The sequence below is a fragment of the Grampus griseus genome (genome assembly GCF_964374135.1).
Source record: "Grampus griseus genome assembly, chromosome: 1".
Classification (NCBI taxonomy): Eukaryota; Metazoa; Chordata; class Mammalia; order Artiodactyla; family Delphinidae; genus Grampus; species Grampus griseus.
Genome location: NC_139017.1, coordinates 153,473,668 through 153,490,268, shown reverse-complemented (window position 1 = coordinate 153,490,268; position 16,601 = coordinate 153,473,668). Strand labels below are relative to the sequence as shown.

At 52.4% G+C, this 16,601-nt stretch overlaps 1 protein-coding gene across 1 annotated transcript in view; it reads left to right on the top strand.

Moving 5' to 3' along the window:
• Positions 1-1,908: 1,908 nt before the first annotated feature.
• The window catches only part of LOC309832582 (acylphosphatase-1-like), a gene marked incomplete at both ends in the record, with an annotated part of 31,618 nt that continues 16,925 nt past the window's right edge, over positions 1,909-16,601 (top strand). The window contains 1 exon segment of the mRNA XM_082670507.1: positions 1,909-1,984. Coding sequence (XP_082526633.1) covers positions 1,909-1,984 — 76 coding nt within the window.

The following is a 16,601-nucleotide window of genomic DNA, read 5'->3' as shown; positions in this document are numbered from 1 at the left end:
GTCTTAAGCTGCGCTCACGTTCAAGCTTGCAGGGTTTACATAACTTTTCCTTTTCTTCTCGAGCATTTATCCAGCCTAGAAATTCGAGAGCAAGCACTTTCCCTTATTTCTATTCAACCTGAAAGCGGCAGTCGAATCCAGCTCGCATCGTATTGAAATGCAGGTGGCCTGTGCAACAGTGTTGCTAAAATTACCAAAACTAACCACAGCCAGGGAAGGGCCATTATCGGAAACAGATTTTATTACCATGGAAACCAACAGATAATGCCAAGTCCAGTCATTTTTGTTCTCTGAAAAGAGAGAGCGACAAGGGGAGAGAAACAGAGAAACAGAGAAAGCAGCAGGAGAGAGAAAGTTATTGAAAGGAAGCGAGAACCCGGAACAGACTAGAAGGGGACAGAGAAAGCAGGGGAATCTGCCTGAAGATTTCATGCCACACATGCCTCCTGACCGGCCATCCAGCTCGGGTCACATTGGCGGAACTCATACTACATGAGGCAAGCTGGCAGGAAGCAGCCAGAAAGGGCTCTGCGGTGTGACTTCCGCTCCTGGTCCAAAATGCAGAAAAAGCTGTAAATGCCCCCAGAAAGAGCTGGCCCCGGTGTATTTCAAGGCACTTCTGATGATCTCCACTAAGAGCATCAGATTTGGGGTCGGAAGACCTGCTTAGAGTTCAGGCTCTGCCCGAAGTGGCTTGTGACCTTGGGCAAGGTCACAGAGGTTCTCGGAGCCTCAGTTGCTTCACGTGTCCCAAGAGGGAGCTCCTGGGCTGGTTGTGAGGATCCGGTGTGCGTGGCTGCCAAAACATTTTGTAACTGTAGAGCGCTGTGCGCACAGAAGGCCCTGCAGGCCCCATGATTCCTACACGTCTCTCCTTTGTTCCCTGATTTGAAGGGCTCTTTCACCCATCACGTAGTGCCCTGGTCCATGCAGCCAGTGAGATCCACCCCCAGCCCACATAGCTCCAAATGCTGAGGTATGGGAGGCAGGAGGCCCTGCTGAGAACTCTTGGGTGTCCAGGGAACAGTGTGGGTTTGTCAGCAGGACTGAGGTGAAACATCCACCCCAGGAGAAAGGAAAAACCAAAGACAGAGGGAGAGGAGGTGGGCAGACAATTGAGGTACACCAGGACACCCTGGGGAGGGAGAGACCGTAAATATGCTAGGATCCTGGCGAAGCCGTGAGTAGGAGGTTTTAGCTGCCAAAACGGAGAGTCAGGGAGAGGGCAGTTCAAAGGAAGCCACAGAATATATGAAAACACCCATAACCGCACATGCACATACACAAACATCATCAAATCTTTGCTACTCAAAGTGTGCCTCACCTGGGAATTAGAGATGCAGGCTCTTCTCCCGGACCTCCTGGTGATTCACTTCTATACGTAAGAGATGAGAGGCTCTGGTCTAAGCCACTTCCCTTCTCTGAGTCTCAGTTTCTTTGCCTATAAAATAGGAATAATTATACCCTCCCAGCCACATGGGGCTGTTAGGAGGATTAGAGGGAAAAAAAAAAAAAAACCAAACATTTGAATGGATCACTTTGAAAAACAAAAAGCACCGGATGAGTGTAAGATAGTGTTCTGTTGTTATGTAGTTATTACTATTATATATGGGGAGCCCAACCTCCCAGGGTAACAAGGCACTTTCATAACAAAATGACTTGATTAGACTGTTCTCTTAAAAACATTGCTCCCCAGCTAACGTTTTTCCTATCCGCATGCCTCTTCCTGCAGCTGCATATTAAATCTTCATGCCATCAGCACTTGACTGAATTTGTAGAAACAAAATGGAAGAGGGAACTCAGGCATGAATTAGCAGTTTAAGACAGGAATGAGATTACGATAAAATCCCCACTCTCTCCATCCATCAAAATGTAATAAGAATAGAAAACTAATGTGAAAATATCAACATGACCTATTGCTTCGAGCTTGTCATCGCCATCCTTTACGATCGAGCCTTGCAAGAGGCAAGCAACTCATTTCGCTGTAAGTGTCACGCTTTCCATAGGAGACGTAAACCGTGTCCGAGACAGGCAGACATTTGGGCAGATCCCTCTGGGGGAAACAGGAAGGGACCAAATGAGACGCAGTTCCCTGACTTTCCAAGTCGTGGAGAGCAAGAATGAGTGGGGGTGACTCGAGCTGAAGGGTGCTTTGTTTTCTTTTTGACTGTCTGTGGATGGGGAAGCTCCAGCCCTGTCAAAGGATAGTGGCTCCTGTCCTAGATGTCCAGGAAAGGACATTTCCAAAGTTCCAAATGTCTCCAGGAGCCCCTGCTCAAGACCCAGCCTCACACCCTCGCTGCTGGCAACCTGGTCAGCTGCATGGGCACCCCAGGATACAGAGCAGGTTCCTGGAAGGGTGTGGTTCTATCATTGGTCCCTATGCCAGCAGATGAGGGACAGATGTGCTCAGAGAATCAACAGGACTTGCACAAGGACACACACCAAGTGAGGGTTAGACTCCAGGTCCGCGGACTCCTTATCCAGCATTCCTTGCATGGCACCCCGTTGCACTGAGCTTGGGCTGAAGTTATGTGAATCAGGAGCAGAGGCTCCTGCCCTCAGGGAGCTCACAGTCTCGCTCCCATCCTGAGCGCCGTCCCTCCAACCCCTTCCCCCTCCACTCTGCCCTGGTCACCCTGGCTTCCTACTGTTCCATAAAAGCACTGACTTTTTCCCAGTCAGAGACTTCGAGCATGCTCTTCCTTCACCCAGACGGCTTTCCCCCTCCCTGTTCATTGAGACAACTCCGCATCCTTCAAGTCTCACCTGAAATATCAGCTTCTCAAGGAAACCCTCCCAGATATACCTTCACCCTACACCCTTTCCTCTGCTTCAGGGCCCTTGGTTAATTCACTGTCATATCAGTGCTATTCCCCTGTAGCATATTTCTCAATAGTAATTAAATCATCATTTGTTTTAATGTATTTAATAGTAATTAAATCAAAATTATTTAATATTCATCACTCTCAAGGAAGAGCAAACTATAAAGGGCTGGGACCACTCGGCTGTGTTTACTGTTGTGTTCCCCAGCACCTGGCATAGCACCTGGCATGTATCCATCCATTCATTCAAAAATTTTTTATTGAGCACCTAGTATGTGCCAGGCATTCACAGCATGCCAGCTCTCGTGGGGGCTTCACTCCAGTGAATGTCAGGCGGTGAGGAGTGCAAGAACTAAAACAGAGCAGGGCACTCGAAGCTTATATCTGACATGCTGGAATCCTCTTTGAGAAGGGGACACCCGAGGAGAGCCTGGAATGGGCCGCACTAATACTTAAAGGAACAGCCTTCCATGCCGCAGGAGCGGTAACGGCAGATGCTCTGAGGCTGGTTTGTGCTTGGCACATTCCGGAGACAGGAGGGAGGGGGCTGTGGAGGAGGAGGTCAGGGAGGTGGAGAGCCCAGTGGGGAGGATTTGGATTCTACCCTGTGTGATGGCGGAAGGCTTGGAGGCTTATGGGCAGAGGAGTGACGTGATATGACTTCAGCTCTAAAAGGACAGTTCCAGGTGCTGTGCAGAGACCCACAGCAGGGGTCAAGGGCAGGAGCAGGGAGGCTCAGTAAGAGGCTGTTGCAACCATCCAGGTGAGAGATGGTGGTGGCTTGCACTGGAAGAGCAGCCGTGGGGGAGGGAGAAGAGCGTGGATTCCGGATGCAACCTGAAGACGGAGCCAACAGGGTTTGCTAATGGATGGAAAGTGAGGTATGAGAGAGAGAGAGGCGTCAAGGACGAAAGGTGCCTAGAGTTTTGGCCTGAGCACCAGGAAGAATGCAGTTGCCATGAACCAATAAATTGCCTCTTACGCTGAAGCCCATTTGAGTTGGAGTTTTATCACTTGAAAATTTTTTTAAAACCTTGACTAATTCAGAGACTAACAGGTAGGCCAGAGGTAGCAGGGTAGGGAGTGGAGAGGAGAGGACAGATGGGAGAGACAAGGGAAGGTGCCTGCTTGGATGTAGCAGAGATGGGGTCTCAGGATGGAACTAGAACGACTCTGGGGTTTCCAGCCCAGGTGCTTGGGAGTACGGCAGCCTCACTGATGGGACGTACAGGCTCAGACCAGCGTTCGGCTTTTCCTTTTTAGCATCTTAACTTCTAGGTACCAGCTGCTGGAGCTTTGGAGAGAGCCCAGGACTGGAGATAAAACATTTGTTGCATGCCTCCAATGAGCCAAGCACAGGGCCAGGCTCACTGTGTACAATTTTTCCAACCGTGACAAAACGCTAATCAGATTAGTATGCTATTTGACAGATGAGGAAGCAGAAGCTTACAGAAGTTATGGGGCTTGCCCAAAAACATACAGTTAGAACTAAAGATCTGCGAACCACCCAGGAGAAACAAAGCCCTTTGCCTCTAGGTTTCATTATGAACCCCCAGGATGGAGGTCAAGAGACTTAGGGTCCAGCCCTCGCTCTGCCACTTTCTCCCGTGTGACCTTGGGTGAGGTCGCATCCCACTTCGCGCTCGACTTTCCCGTCTGGGAAACGTCAAGATTGGGCACAATGACGTCCCCAACTCATTACAACCCTCATCCCCCCAGCTCTGCTCGGGCTTCGGAGAACCAGGGTAGGCAGAAGCGATGTTTGCCACATAGGTTGAGCACCTACTGTGCGTGGCACCTTCTCCTGGGACGAGACCAGAGGAAGGAGAGGCTGTGACCTTGCCACGGTCTGCGGTCTGATGAGGACTCCCAGACTGGTGGGGGCTGGAAGCGCAGGGCTGCAGCAAACAGCTCTGCAGGGAGACACCGGGGAACCCAGCCAAGCTCCCGCGCACGAAGGCTCACAGCATATGGTCTGCATTTCATACATCATTTACAAGGAGCCGTAGCCATTTTGCAAAGTCTCTTCCTGCTCCCAGAGCGTTTGGGCTTTGGTTTCTGCCTTTGCTGATCCAGCTTCTGACCTTGACACTGTCCGCTTCCACCACTACCAGTCACCACAGACAGTATTTTCCTGTAAGTTTGGGAGATCCAGGTCAAAGTGAACTGAGTCACTTCCCCGTGATGGACTCGCTAATGTAAAGAGTGTGCGTGATCCAGGTCCTGGGAGATGGGCCTGGCGAAGGTAAAGCAGCATGTGAGGGCTGCCAAGGATGTCTGGGAGGGCACCCTGAGCGGTGAGCAGCAGGGCACGGAGGGCACACGGAGTCGTGCAAGTAACGCTCGCATGGGACCTGCTGAGCAATGCCGACGCTGCCAGAGTAAGGTCTCCACTCGGAGCTGCTGTGACACAGCAATGTGGGAAAACGCCCACGGTAGAGTCCACTGCCTCTCTTAAGTTACGTTTTAGCAAGCACATCACTGTGACAGAACAGCTGGGGAGATGCGAGTAATACCAGGGAGCCCTGGAAACGCGGGCCGTGTACAGGTGGGGCAGGCCCGTGCCTGGTTCATGGTTCTCTCCAGAGCTTGGAACATAGTATGTGCTCACTGAATAGCTGCTAAGCAAATGAATGGATGACCTGAGTGAACAGCCTGCAGCCGTATGCACCAAGTGATGGGCCCCCATGGCAGAGGGCTCCTCCCAGAACTGCTCCCAGCACCCGCCCAGGACTTCAGGGACCCCAGATACAATGGAAATGGGTCACCTGCCCCAAAGAGAGGAAAAAACCCATCTCTCATTCTTGCTCACTCTCTCTCTTCCCCTTTCAGTCTCTGGCTCTGCGGCTGGAAGAAAACAAGAAAGGTCCCCTCGCCCATGCTAGGATTTTCTCCCCAAGCCTGGAGCTTCCCAGCTCCGCCATCCTTCCAAAGCTGGACCAGCAGCTTACCGCCTAGGACAAGGGGAAGAGGGGATCTCTGGGCTTCCACCCCACCTCTTAGGCTCAGTTCCTACATGGCTACCGTGGCCACGGAGCCTGCTGGGCCAACGTCAGCCTCCCATCTGGCAGAACGCACACACATCCCCTCCCTGTCCTGGGGTGCCCATCCCCAGGCTGAACCCAAGGGGGATGAAGATGGCCCAGGGAATCCTAAGCAACAGAGCTGCTGGCCTGAAGGAACATGAGCCTCACGCAGATTCTCATTCTCTCCTAATTCTTTCGTTCCACAGAGTTATGGAAGATCTGCCCTGTTCCAGACACCTTGCCCAGCACTGGGGTGGGTCCCACAGGGGCCAAGCAAAAAGTTCCCTGTCCTTGTGGAGCTGACATTCCAGTAGAAAAGAGAGTCAGTAAACCACCAGCCAACAAAAGAAAAAGACTATTTCAGGTGGTGATAAGCACAACAAAGGCAACACGAGGTGTGCTGGGTTTTCCGTTTCTTCCCTTGAAATCGATTCCATTCTCAGACCCCTACGCCTGCTCTGTGCTCTGGGGTTCGAGCCCTGTGGACTGCATCCCAGGGCTCCCTTGCTGGCGGCTTCGAGGATTCAGACAACAAGGAACCGGGCAGGAAACGAGGGCTCCAGAGGAGAGAGGTACAATGTTTCTTCTCCTGCCCCCTCCCTGCCTTGCTGCCTGGGTCTGCAGCGCTGATCCTTCTGTGACAGAGCCTCCAGTGTCTCCAGGCTCTGACAGCACCCCTTCCTCCAGGGTCGCCAAGGTCCCTGGGTGCTAACAGCTTCCCTCATTTGCTGGTCACCAGATTCCCTTATACTTGTCACATCTCTTCAGATTCCCAGCTGAACGGGACTTGCCCTTCCTGCTGGGCCCCTGACTGATACAGGCAGATGCGATAGAAGGTGCTGGGAGATAGGGGTGGTCAGGGAAGCGGCGGGTTCAGGCCCGGGTTGTTCAAGGAGAAGAACAACAGTCAATGTGGCTGGGACGTACTAGGTGAGGGGGAGACAGAGAGAAAGTGAAGTCAGGGGTGACATTCATAGTATTCAACAACGGGCTGGGCACGGGCATAATCCAGCCAGAGGAGACTCCCAGCTCTAAAGGGCTGTCACACCTGCTGGACAGGAGTCCTGGGTGATCAGACAGGTGGGCAGGGGTGTACCAGCCAGGATCCCAGCAGAACAACGATGCTGCACGTGCGCGGGCTCACGTGAGGACAGTTTAATAAAGGGACTGTTTAAACAGGTGTGTGCAGGGACATCACAAGGATGGTACGGATCTCTAGGACTGCAGAATCCCCAGCAAGAGGGTGCAGGAGAGAGCAGTTGCCAGATGCAGACAGAGCTGTGTAGAGAGGAACGGAACACACTCAAGCTGCAGTGGCCCCACGGGGAGGGCACCCATGACATCGACACCCAGCCTCACTCTCTCCCTCCCCCCACCCTCCTGTTGGCGACACCCACTGGCCATGGCCGCCCAGGAGCCAGAGAACATCCTGATGGATCACGTCCTAGATCTAGAACAGTGTGGAGAAGCCTGAAGCCTGGATCTTAGGAGACAAATGGGAAATTTCCAGCTCTCTGATAGGTAAGACCTTGAAAGTCACAGTAAGAAGTTTAGGATTTCAGGCTAAGCAGAGTGGAAGAATACTGGGAATGAGAGTCACAGAATCTCACTTGCACCCTTTTTCTCCATCCACGGGGAGGCGATGGAACGAGCTCTGCTCTTGACATCCTGGACCAAACACCTCCCAGAAGCACTTTGTGGTGGTGGTTGGGAGACAGGAGGGGGTTAAGGGAGTGTCCTGAGAACTAAGCCACCAGGGCAGGCCTGTGGTGACAAACAGCTCAAGAACCTCAGGGACCTCCAGCCTGCAGGGGACAAACCCACAAGCTCAGCATACAGGACCATCTCAAATATGATGGAATTTCACCAGCCCTAAGAAACCAGAAAATGCCCAAGGTTTTCCTTGAGGGGAACAGGGGAGGAGAGCCTGAGGAAGCGGGCAGAAGTCCCCCCCAGACCCACACTTGCCAGGCTGAGAAATGGGAGGCTGGTTTTGAAAGCCTGCCCGCGTGTTTCTTTCTCTAACCATCACGAGGTTTCGGCAGGGATGCAGGAGACAGAAGAGGCTACCACCTTCCTGTACTCTGTCTATGAGACAGGGGGATGAACTATACACTGAATGACCCCCTTGGGTCCTAGGAGTGTTTGGAGTTTACAATCCCAAGGTTCTACAGACCACCAGGAAGGATCTGGGGCTTAAATTTTCCATAGCCTCTACGTTGGGGTCAGGAAAATTCCTAGACTTGGACTCAGAAGCCCAGGGTTCGAGTCATCACCTGCATGTAACAGGTGCACAGAAATGCTGATTTAAGGTAAGAGAGAGAAACCCGATGACTAGGATAATAGCCCGTGCGTTCTCATCCCACCCATATGTGAGCCAGGCATGGGCTCTGCCTATGTCCCTTTGGTCCTTTTTCACATTATCTCACCCAGAGTCTGAGCCAGATATTATGATGCTCATTTCACAGAAGAAGAAACTGAGGTTCAGAGAATCTAAGTCCCTCCCTGCCAGCCCTGCAGCTGGTCAGCAGAGGAGGCAGGCCCAGGACTCTGATGGTATAAGCCTGGGCCCTCCACCACCGTCCCTCCCATCTGTAGGGAGAAGGACACAGCCCCAAAGCCTGGGTTCCCTCTGAAGATGCTGGAGTCTCTGGAGAGAGCTCAGCCCGGTGCTTCCATTCCCAGCCTCGCTAGGTGGAGGCTGGATCCTGCCTGATTCATTCTTTTAATCAGGGACAGAGTGGTGGCAGCAGCTTCCTGAAGAAGTCTTCAGACTCTTATTAAAACTAAGTTATTGCTTTAATAACCACAGGGCGGAGGCAGCTGCGGCTGGGGGCCTGTGGGCTCTCAGCCGTCCCCGGGAGTCCTGATGAGCAGGGCATTGTCACATGGCACTGGGGCACTCCTGTCCCTTCACTCCACATTATATGCCTTTCTTTCTCCTAGTCCCAAGGCCACAGGGAACGGGGAGCTGTCTTGGCTGGTGTCTCTCTCACAATTAGCCGTGTGGACAAAACAAACACTGGGTTCTGGAGGCGCTTCTGAAAAGTATGCCCATATGGGTTCTGGCTCCAGCCCCAGAGATGGGATCAAGCTAAGCTTTAAAAAAATATGACTCAGAGAGGTTACATAATTTGTCCAAGGTCACACAGCCAGCCAGAGGACGCACAGGGGCTTGAACCCACATCCATATACTCTTTCCATTCCATCACACAGCCTCAGTGTGTCTTGCCTGGGTGCTGAAAAAGGCACCTATTCCTGGGACAGGTGTAGCATCACCTGGACAGACATACCTAGCAATGTCACTGTGACTTGGGGCCAATTGCCTCATTTGTCTATTGCTCAAATTCTTCAGCTGTTGTACGGGTTATCAGGTCATTATGGACCTTGAATGAGATAACAAATGTAAAATTGTTCTGTACACTGTAAAGTGCAGTGCACCTCGAGGATGTGTGAGCCTAGGGCTATGGGGAAAGGCAGACTTCAGCAGATGTTAGGGCAGGGGGTTGGGAGCAGCAGGGGAGAGCAGAGGGGAGGGGATGCGGGCTGGGAAAGGATGACAGAGTCCCAGCAGGTTCCAGGGAAGAGGCACACACAGAGACATGTGAGGCAAGAGCCGGAGCCAGGCTCAGGGAGACAGGAGGCATCCTGGCCGGACCACACAGGGCTGGGCTGTGGCGGGGGGGATCCTGAGGTGTTAACAGCAAGGAACCAGAAGACCACACTTCTCTGGAATAGAGCAAGAAGTGGCCAGCGCCGTGCCACACCTCCAGCCTCTGAGCCTCAGTCTTCCCTCTGTCCAATCGAGAAAATATGTCTACTTTCCCGGGCTGTTGTGAGGATCAGCATGTATGTAAAGTGCCTGAGTATAATAGGTGTTCAATAAACCATTTCCATTATGATAAGGATGGTGAAGATTTTGTAAAATGGTGAGGATTATGTAAAAATTACTTACGATCTCTGAGTCTGTTTTCTAGTCTGTGGAATATAAGTAATCAGATCTACGCCACAGTGTCCTTGTCCTCTTTCCAACCCATGGAGTGATATGGAACCTACAGATGGACATGGTAGTCAGACAGGCTTTGGCTCCTTCCAAGAGCTCTCAGCTCCCCATGAAAGGTGGTGAGCTCCCCATCCTTGGAGACATCCAAGGAGACATGAGATGACCTTGTGTCAGTGAGGGAAGGTGATCAATTTCAGGCAAGGGGCTGGGCTCAAGGCCAAGAGCCCTTCCAGCTTGGAGGATACACGATTCTACAACTCTGCAAGCTCTTATATAATCAGACTGCCCAGGCTGGCCCGTGGTAAACACGACCTTACACTTGGAGTCAGAAGGCAGTGAGCTGAATCTCTTCTCAGCTTCTTGGTTTTTCTCAGAAGCTGCCTGTTCCTGCCGCTGGCTGGCTCCACACCTGCAGGTGCCCCTGCTCCCCGTCCCGGCAGCCCCAGGCCCAGACCCAGCAGGTGTGTTTGGAGAAGTACAACCCAAGTGTCACCCTGTACATGTTCCCCAGCTCAATCATAGTCCCAGTTTTCTTTGCTGTTTAATCCCCAAATCAATATGTGTTCATACATATTTAATCGGGAGGCTGTTTTTATTAAAGGGGGGATAGTTCTACATCTTTCTCCCCACCACTTAGAAGGCTTCTGCCAGTCACGAGGAAGATGAGTAGATTAATGGAGGAAAGGCTTAAGCACGGGCTGGGCCTGGTACCCCAGCCAAGCCAGAGAAACTGAGAGCACCACTCCTGGGCCGTCCCTTCTGCATGGGGCTGGCGTCCTGCTGCTTCCCAGCTTCCTCTCCCCCAGGCCACCTGCAGCTCATCCGTCACCCCCAATTCCCACTGGAGGTCCCTGCCTAGGGATGCTCCCTGGGGTCCTTCCAGGCCTGCCCTCCAGCTTCCCCCCGCTAAGGAGCCAGAAGAACAGGGGCCAGCTGCCTGTTGGATGTCAGAGAGTGGAGGTCACCCTCAGCCTTGCCTTCCAGAAGTAATAGATTTCTCCTTCCAACTCCGAGTCAAGGCTGAACAGAATAAATTATCGCCCTTTCACAGCGTAATCACTGTCACACTTAGCCCCAGCTGCCATCTGCTTCTTCACCAGAATCCCCACGTAGCCAGGCTGGAAGGAACGAGAGGAAGCGTGGACCTGGCAGTCACCATGCTGGCCAAAGAAGGACAAAGAGAAGAACACTCTGGGGCCTGGAGCAGGACAGAGGCGGCCCGGACAAGCTTCTCAGCCCTCTGTTAAAACAGGGCTGGGACAGTCATAAGCGGGTGGCAACATGTCAAGTCCCAGCTACACGACATCACATTTCATCCTGGTTGCATCTCTAAGAGACGGAGCCTATACTATTTTTTTTTAAGTATAGTTGATTTACAGTGTTGTATTACAATGCACAGTGATTCGGATATATATATACACTCTTTTTCAGATTCTTTTCCATTATAGGTTATTATTGAATATAGTTCCCTGTGCTCTACGGTAGGTCCTTGTTGTTTATTTTATATACAGTAGTGTGTATCTGCTAATCCCAGACTCCTAATTTATCCCTCCCCCTCCTTTCCCCTCCGGTAACTGTAAGTTTGTTTTCTCTGTCTGTGAGTCCATTTTTGTTTTGAAATAAGTTCTTTTGTATCATTTTTTTAGATTCTACATACAAGTCATGTCACGTGATATTTGTCTTTCTCAAGACAGAGCCTATTCTTATCATGCACATTTTGCAGAGCAGGAAACTGAGGATCTGGGGTCCCACAAATAGGAAGTAGCAGATGCTGGACTGGGGACAGGACCCACGGTTGCCGAGTCCGTGCTCTTAGCTGTTGGGCTGCCCTATCCCCCACTCCATTATGCAATAGTCCTCTCCTGCTCTACACAAGCTGGGGGCCATTTAAGGTGACACCTAGAAACCAGACTAGTTCAGGAGCACCAGTTACTGGCAGGAAATTGCCAGCCGCAGAGGAACCTGGGGACTTCGGGTGGGGTCAGTGCCTCAGCTCACAGCCATCACCTCCCTCTTCTACCCCTTTGGGGACTCATGCCTAACTTCCACCTCCTCTGTGCTCGGAGCTGGGCTGCACGGATGAGCAAAACCCGGCACGGTCCCTCCCTCATATGACGAACTGTGTTACAGGCGAGACTGATATCAAACAGTGACACCATGGAGGTGTGTCTGCAGACACGGCCGAGGGTCCTGGTACAGCGTGTCTCTGCCTGGCGCCCTCTTTTCATCCCTGAGCCCCCCCTGTTGGTCACCTAGCTTCCTGCAGCTCGCCCTTCAGCCGAGGCACCGTGCTATGGGCTCTGGGACTGCCCTGTGCCTCCCCTTCCAAGAACTCACCCCGCTCTGCTCGCAACGACTGGGTTGCAGAGACCAGGTCTGTCTTATTCACCATCGCATCTTAGGCGTCACTGCAGGAGAGAATAAAGTTGAGGGAGGAGGAAAGAAGGAAGGCAGGGAGGAAGGGAGAAAGGACAGGAGAGGGAAAGGAAGGGAGAGAAGGTGAAATCGGAGGAGAAAGAAAGAATAAGGGGAGAAATGGGGAGAAGGGGAAGAAACTTGGGCCACTTTTGAAAGACCAGATGCACCCCCAGAGACCCTACGCTCTCCTCTCATCCTGGGCTGAAGTTTGACCTGGTTGCCAGGAACTGGCCAAGATGGTAACAGCAGGAGACCAGCTGCAGTAGGAAAGAGTTAGGTCTTCCATGGGTTTCCCAAGAGGACAACTGGGACTTAACCCCTTTGCAGAGGTCTGGGGTCCACGCCTCTCTTCCCAAAGCTGCCAGAGGCAGAGGGAGGGACACCATGACCTCCAACCATTGACTTTATATCTAACGACTCCGTGAACTTGACAAGAGACTGCGGCAGAACCACCGCAGGGTGCCCTTCCGGCCAAGGAGCCTATGGCCAGTGCTCAGGGACACGCAGAGCTTCTCCAGAAGCTTGTGTGTCTCCCAGAGGAAGCCTTTCCCACGCAAGGTCCTCAGGACCACCAGCCAGAAGGGCCCCACGGACACTGCGCTGTCCTGGGCTGACACAACCAGCCGGCCCCCGCTAACTGCTTGACAGTTCGTGTTCGACAACGGGATTAATTCCTGAACAAAACAGATAACGTAGGCAGTGCGATTCCTCATTTAGCTGTCAGATCAGGATAAAAAATGTGTGAGAGAGAAAAACCCAAGGGAAAAAAAATTGGATAATGATAAATTGTGACTGAACGCTCCAAAGAAACACAAGCCGTCTCTCCCATCGTGTTGTGCCCACTGTCACTTAATTTTGAAAATATTCTAAGTGCTCGGGGCCTTCTCCTTGGCACTTGCCAGCTTTGCCTGAGAAGCGCCTCATCCCCTTTGGTCCACAGTCTCATTTCCTCTGCAAATACAGCACATACAGCAATGCATCAGAGACCCAGGTGGACACACGAGCCCAGACGCCCTCCTGCCTCTCCTCCCTGCCCCGCCGGGCTCTCCCATCACACAGCCCCTCTTGCTGCCACTCCCCAGAGGAGGGGCCTTCGTTCTGCAGATTTTTACAGTATCATTACGATGCTGGCTCAGAAGGGAGACGGAGGAAAGAGAAAAAAAATGTTTTTGCTGTGATAAGCGTCAACTCTGCCAGTACCTTAAGAGGACTGTTGTTTGCAAAATGCATCATCATCCAAACGTACGGAAGCTGTACAGTGGAGCAAGTTTTCCCAGATCAGAAATTGTTTGGCTGTCCCCGGGGGGCAACAGAGGAAAAGCTCTTCTTTAGATGTTTCGTCGCACCACACAAGGGTCAGGTGAAACATTAGCAGGCCCTCAGGGACTCCTCAGGGCCTGACCAGCGCCCTCTCCCCCAGGAGGGCCTAGAACCTCATGCCTCGGCCAAGGAAGCTCGTTTCCCTGATAATCTCTAAGAACAGGAAGTGGCCTGCTGAGCAGAGATGCTTTGGGTCTGAAGGCGGGGGTGGGACGTGGTGACTTGTAGAGAGTCAGCCTGCCTGAGGATGTGTCTGTGGCCTCTTGGACACCAACAAGGGTCGATGACAGGTCCTTTCCTCTCTGAGTGCCTGTTTGCCCATCTGTGGTCTGGAGGAGCTCAGGGGCTAAAAGGAGCGGGCTTCTGGGACAGGCACCATAGTGCAAGGATGGCCTGGGGTTTGGGTTAAGAAACACCCACCTGGGGTGGATCAGCCCAAAACCTCCTAGAAAAGAGCAAATCAGGAGATGGCTCATCCAGTGGGAGAGGAAAAATAGACGTGCCATTGCCAAAGGAGATCCTAATGCTGGCCAGAAACGGAGAATGAGTCAGACAGCCTCACATCAACCCTACGAAGCAGGAACTGTCGCCCCCCTTTTAGAGATGGAAAACTGAGGCTGAGAGAGATAGAATACCTTGCCCAGAAACGTAGGCCCATGCTTGCCACTGTCTCACCACAATATCCAATCTATCATCAAGCTCTGAGTCTCTGGACTCAGCCCACATCCCTCTATCCTAACCACCGCCTTAATCCAAGACGCCACCATCCTTCCTGGAACTGCTACAGGAGCCTCCTGGCTGGCCACCCTGCCTCCAGTCTAGTCTCCCCACCATCAACCAGAGACTGACTTATAAGATGCAATATCGCATTAGCCCCACCTAAACGCATCGTTGGCTCCACGTTTCCCTCCAGGTGAAACCCAGCCACCTTAACAAGGTACTCCAGGCTCTCTCCAGTCTCCACCCACTTCCATACACCTTCATCTCTTGCTGTTTCATCTTCACACTCCAGCCTCAGCCATCAGAACCACTCTTCGTTTTCCCCAAGGGGCAAATTCTCTTTGCTTCTGGCCCTTTGCCCACGCTGTTCCCTCTGCCTGGTACACCCTCTCCCTTCCCTTTTATCTGGTTCTATCACCCTGAGGTGTCACCTCGTTTAGGAGCCTTCTGTGAGCCCCAGCTCACGCTAATTTCCCACGCCCCTCTATTCTCTCCTGCATCACATCTACTGAAATCACTAGCATGTTGTCGGGGACCCCAATGGCCCAGAACTTAGAGAAATTGAGGACTGTGTCTACCTTCTTCATCATTGTACCCTGAGCACCCAGTAGGCACACAAGAACTATTTGCTGGGCCAATGATTGATGTAATGAATGAATGAATGAGAGAATGAACGATGAGGCCAGAGGGGGCTCTCCTCCGTATATCCAAATGTCCAAAAAGCCCAGGCAAGTCCATCAATAAGGCAAGCATTCGCTCCTCACAGCCTGTCCTTGACTGGGAGTCGGGTGATGGATTTCCAGAGGTGATACATGGGAGCACGAGAAGGGCGTAGTGGATGCGTGGAAGAATAGAGTATAGATTTCTATAGATTAATCATTTGTCATCCCTGCCACTCGGCACACTCGTACACACACTCCTCCCCTCCCCGGACCTCCCCGTTCCCATGAAGAAGCACAACTCATCCTGGCCTTGGACCTTGCAACAGGGGCACACACACTCACAACACACACACACAGCAACATAAACACATGCAGAGAGACACATCACGCAAGTGTGTCCATCACGAAACCCCTCAAACACACAAATTCAGACACACACTCTGCACCGAATCTTAATTCACAGCTTCCCTGCCACCTAGGACACACACACACACACACACACACGCGCGCGCGCGCGAGAAGTGCACACTTACGGTGACACACACACACTCACAAATCTTCTCTCATTGCCCTTACTGTCTTCACCTTATTCCAAGCTCCCCTCTGTCTTCCTTACAGAGTCCCTCCGGGACTGAGGCTGGGGCACTGAGCCCTCTCTCTTTTTTCTCCAGGGGAGAACACAGACATCACCTCTCTGGGCACCCCCGAGACCCAGCTATCCAAGCCACTGGGCTGCTCCCCAGCAGTCCCCTCCAGAACTGTGTCCTGTATCCTCACATCAAATCCCCTACATCATAGGTGAAGGACAGAGGGGAAGGCAGGTAGACTCAGAGTGAAGCCCCTGGTTTTCTCCACTCGCCGTGTGGGTTACATGTGCCTTGTGAGTTGCTTCCTGTCTTATGCAGAGTTGCTGAGGAAGAAATTGAAAAGGGACAGACTCTCTTTCATCCCAAATGAAGAGGGAAGAGCCCCAGCCTCTCCCTGGCCAGCCAGTCTGCTTACTGCAGGGAAGATAAGGGTCAAAGGGCATCGCTCCCCTCAACATCCAATAGGCCCTGTACCTGCTGTCCCAGAGGTCCCTTCCCTGGCACCCAGGGCCCGAGGTATCTCCTCCCTTCTCAGGGCCACACCCTCTACTCCAACACCTCCCAAAGACCACCCCCGCAAATGCCTCCTGGGGCCACAGACCCAGCGTCTTCATGCATCTCTCCAAACTATAGAGTAGTTATTTCACACACACACACACACACACACACACACACACACACACACTCCCCCAAGCTCCATACCCACCAGCCATGTAAGTGCTCTGAGTTCCCTGAAGCCCATAGGGTCATCTTGGGGCTCCCTCTGTCTCAACAACACTTGAAGACACTCAGCCGTGTCCTAGTCACTCTCTGAGGCCCTCTTAACTCTCAGGTTTTCCCACACTCCCTGTGCTGGTCATCTGCAGAAACACTGAGGTTTCACCCTGTGCTGCCAGGGAACATGGCTCTTGGCCCTCTTCCAATCTACCATCCTGACTTCTTGTTATTGGAAACTAAACCCCTTACATGCCCCACCCTCCCCAAAGCCCAAAGACCCAGACACCCGGGTCTCCGCCTACTCCCAGTAGGAGCTACTTCAC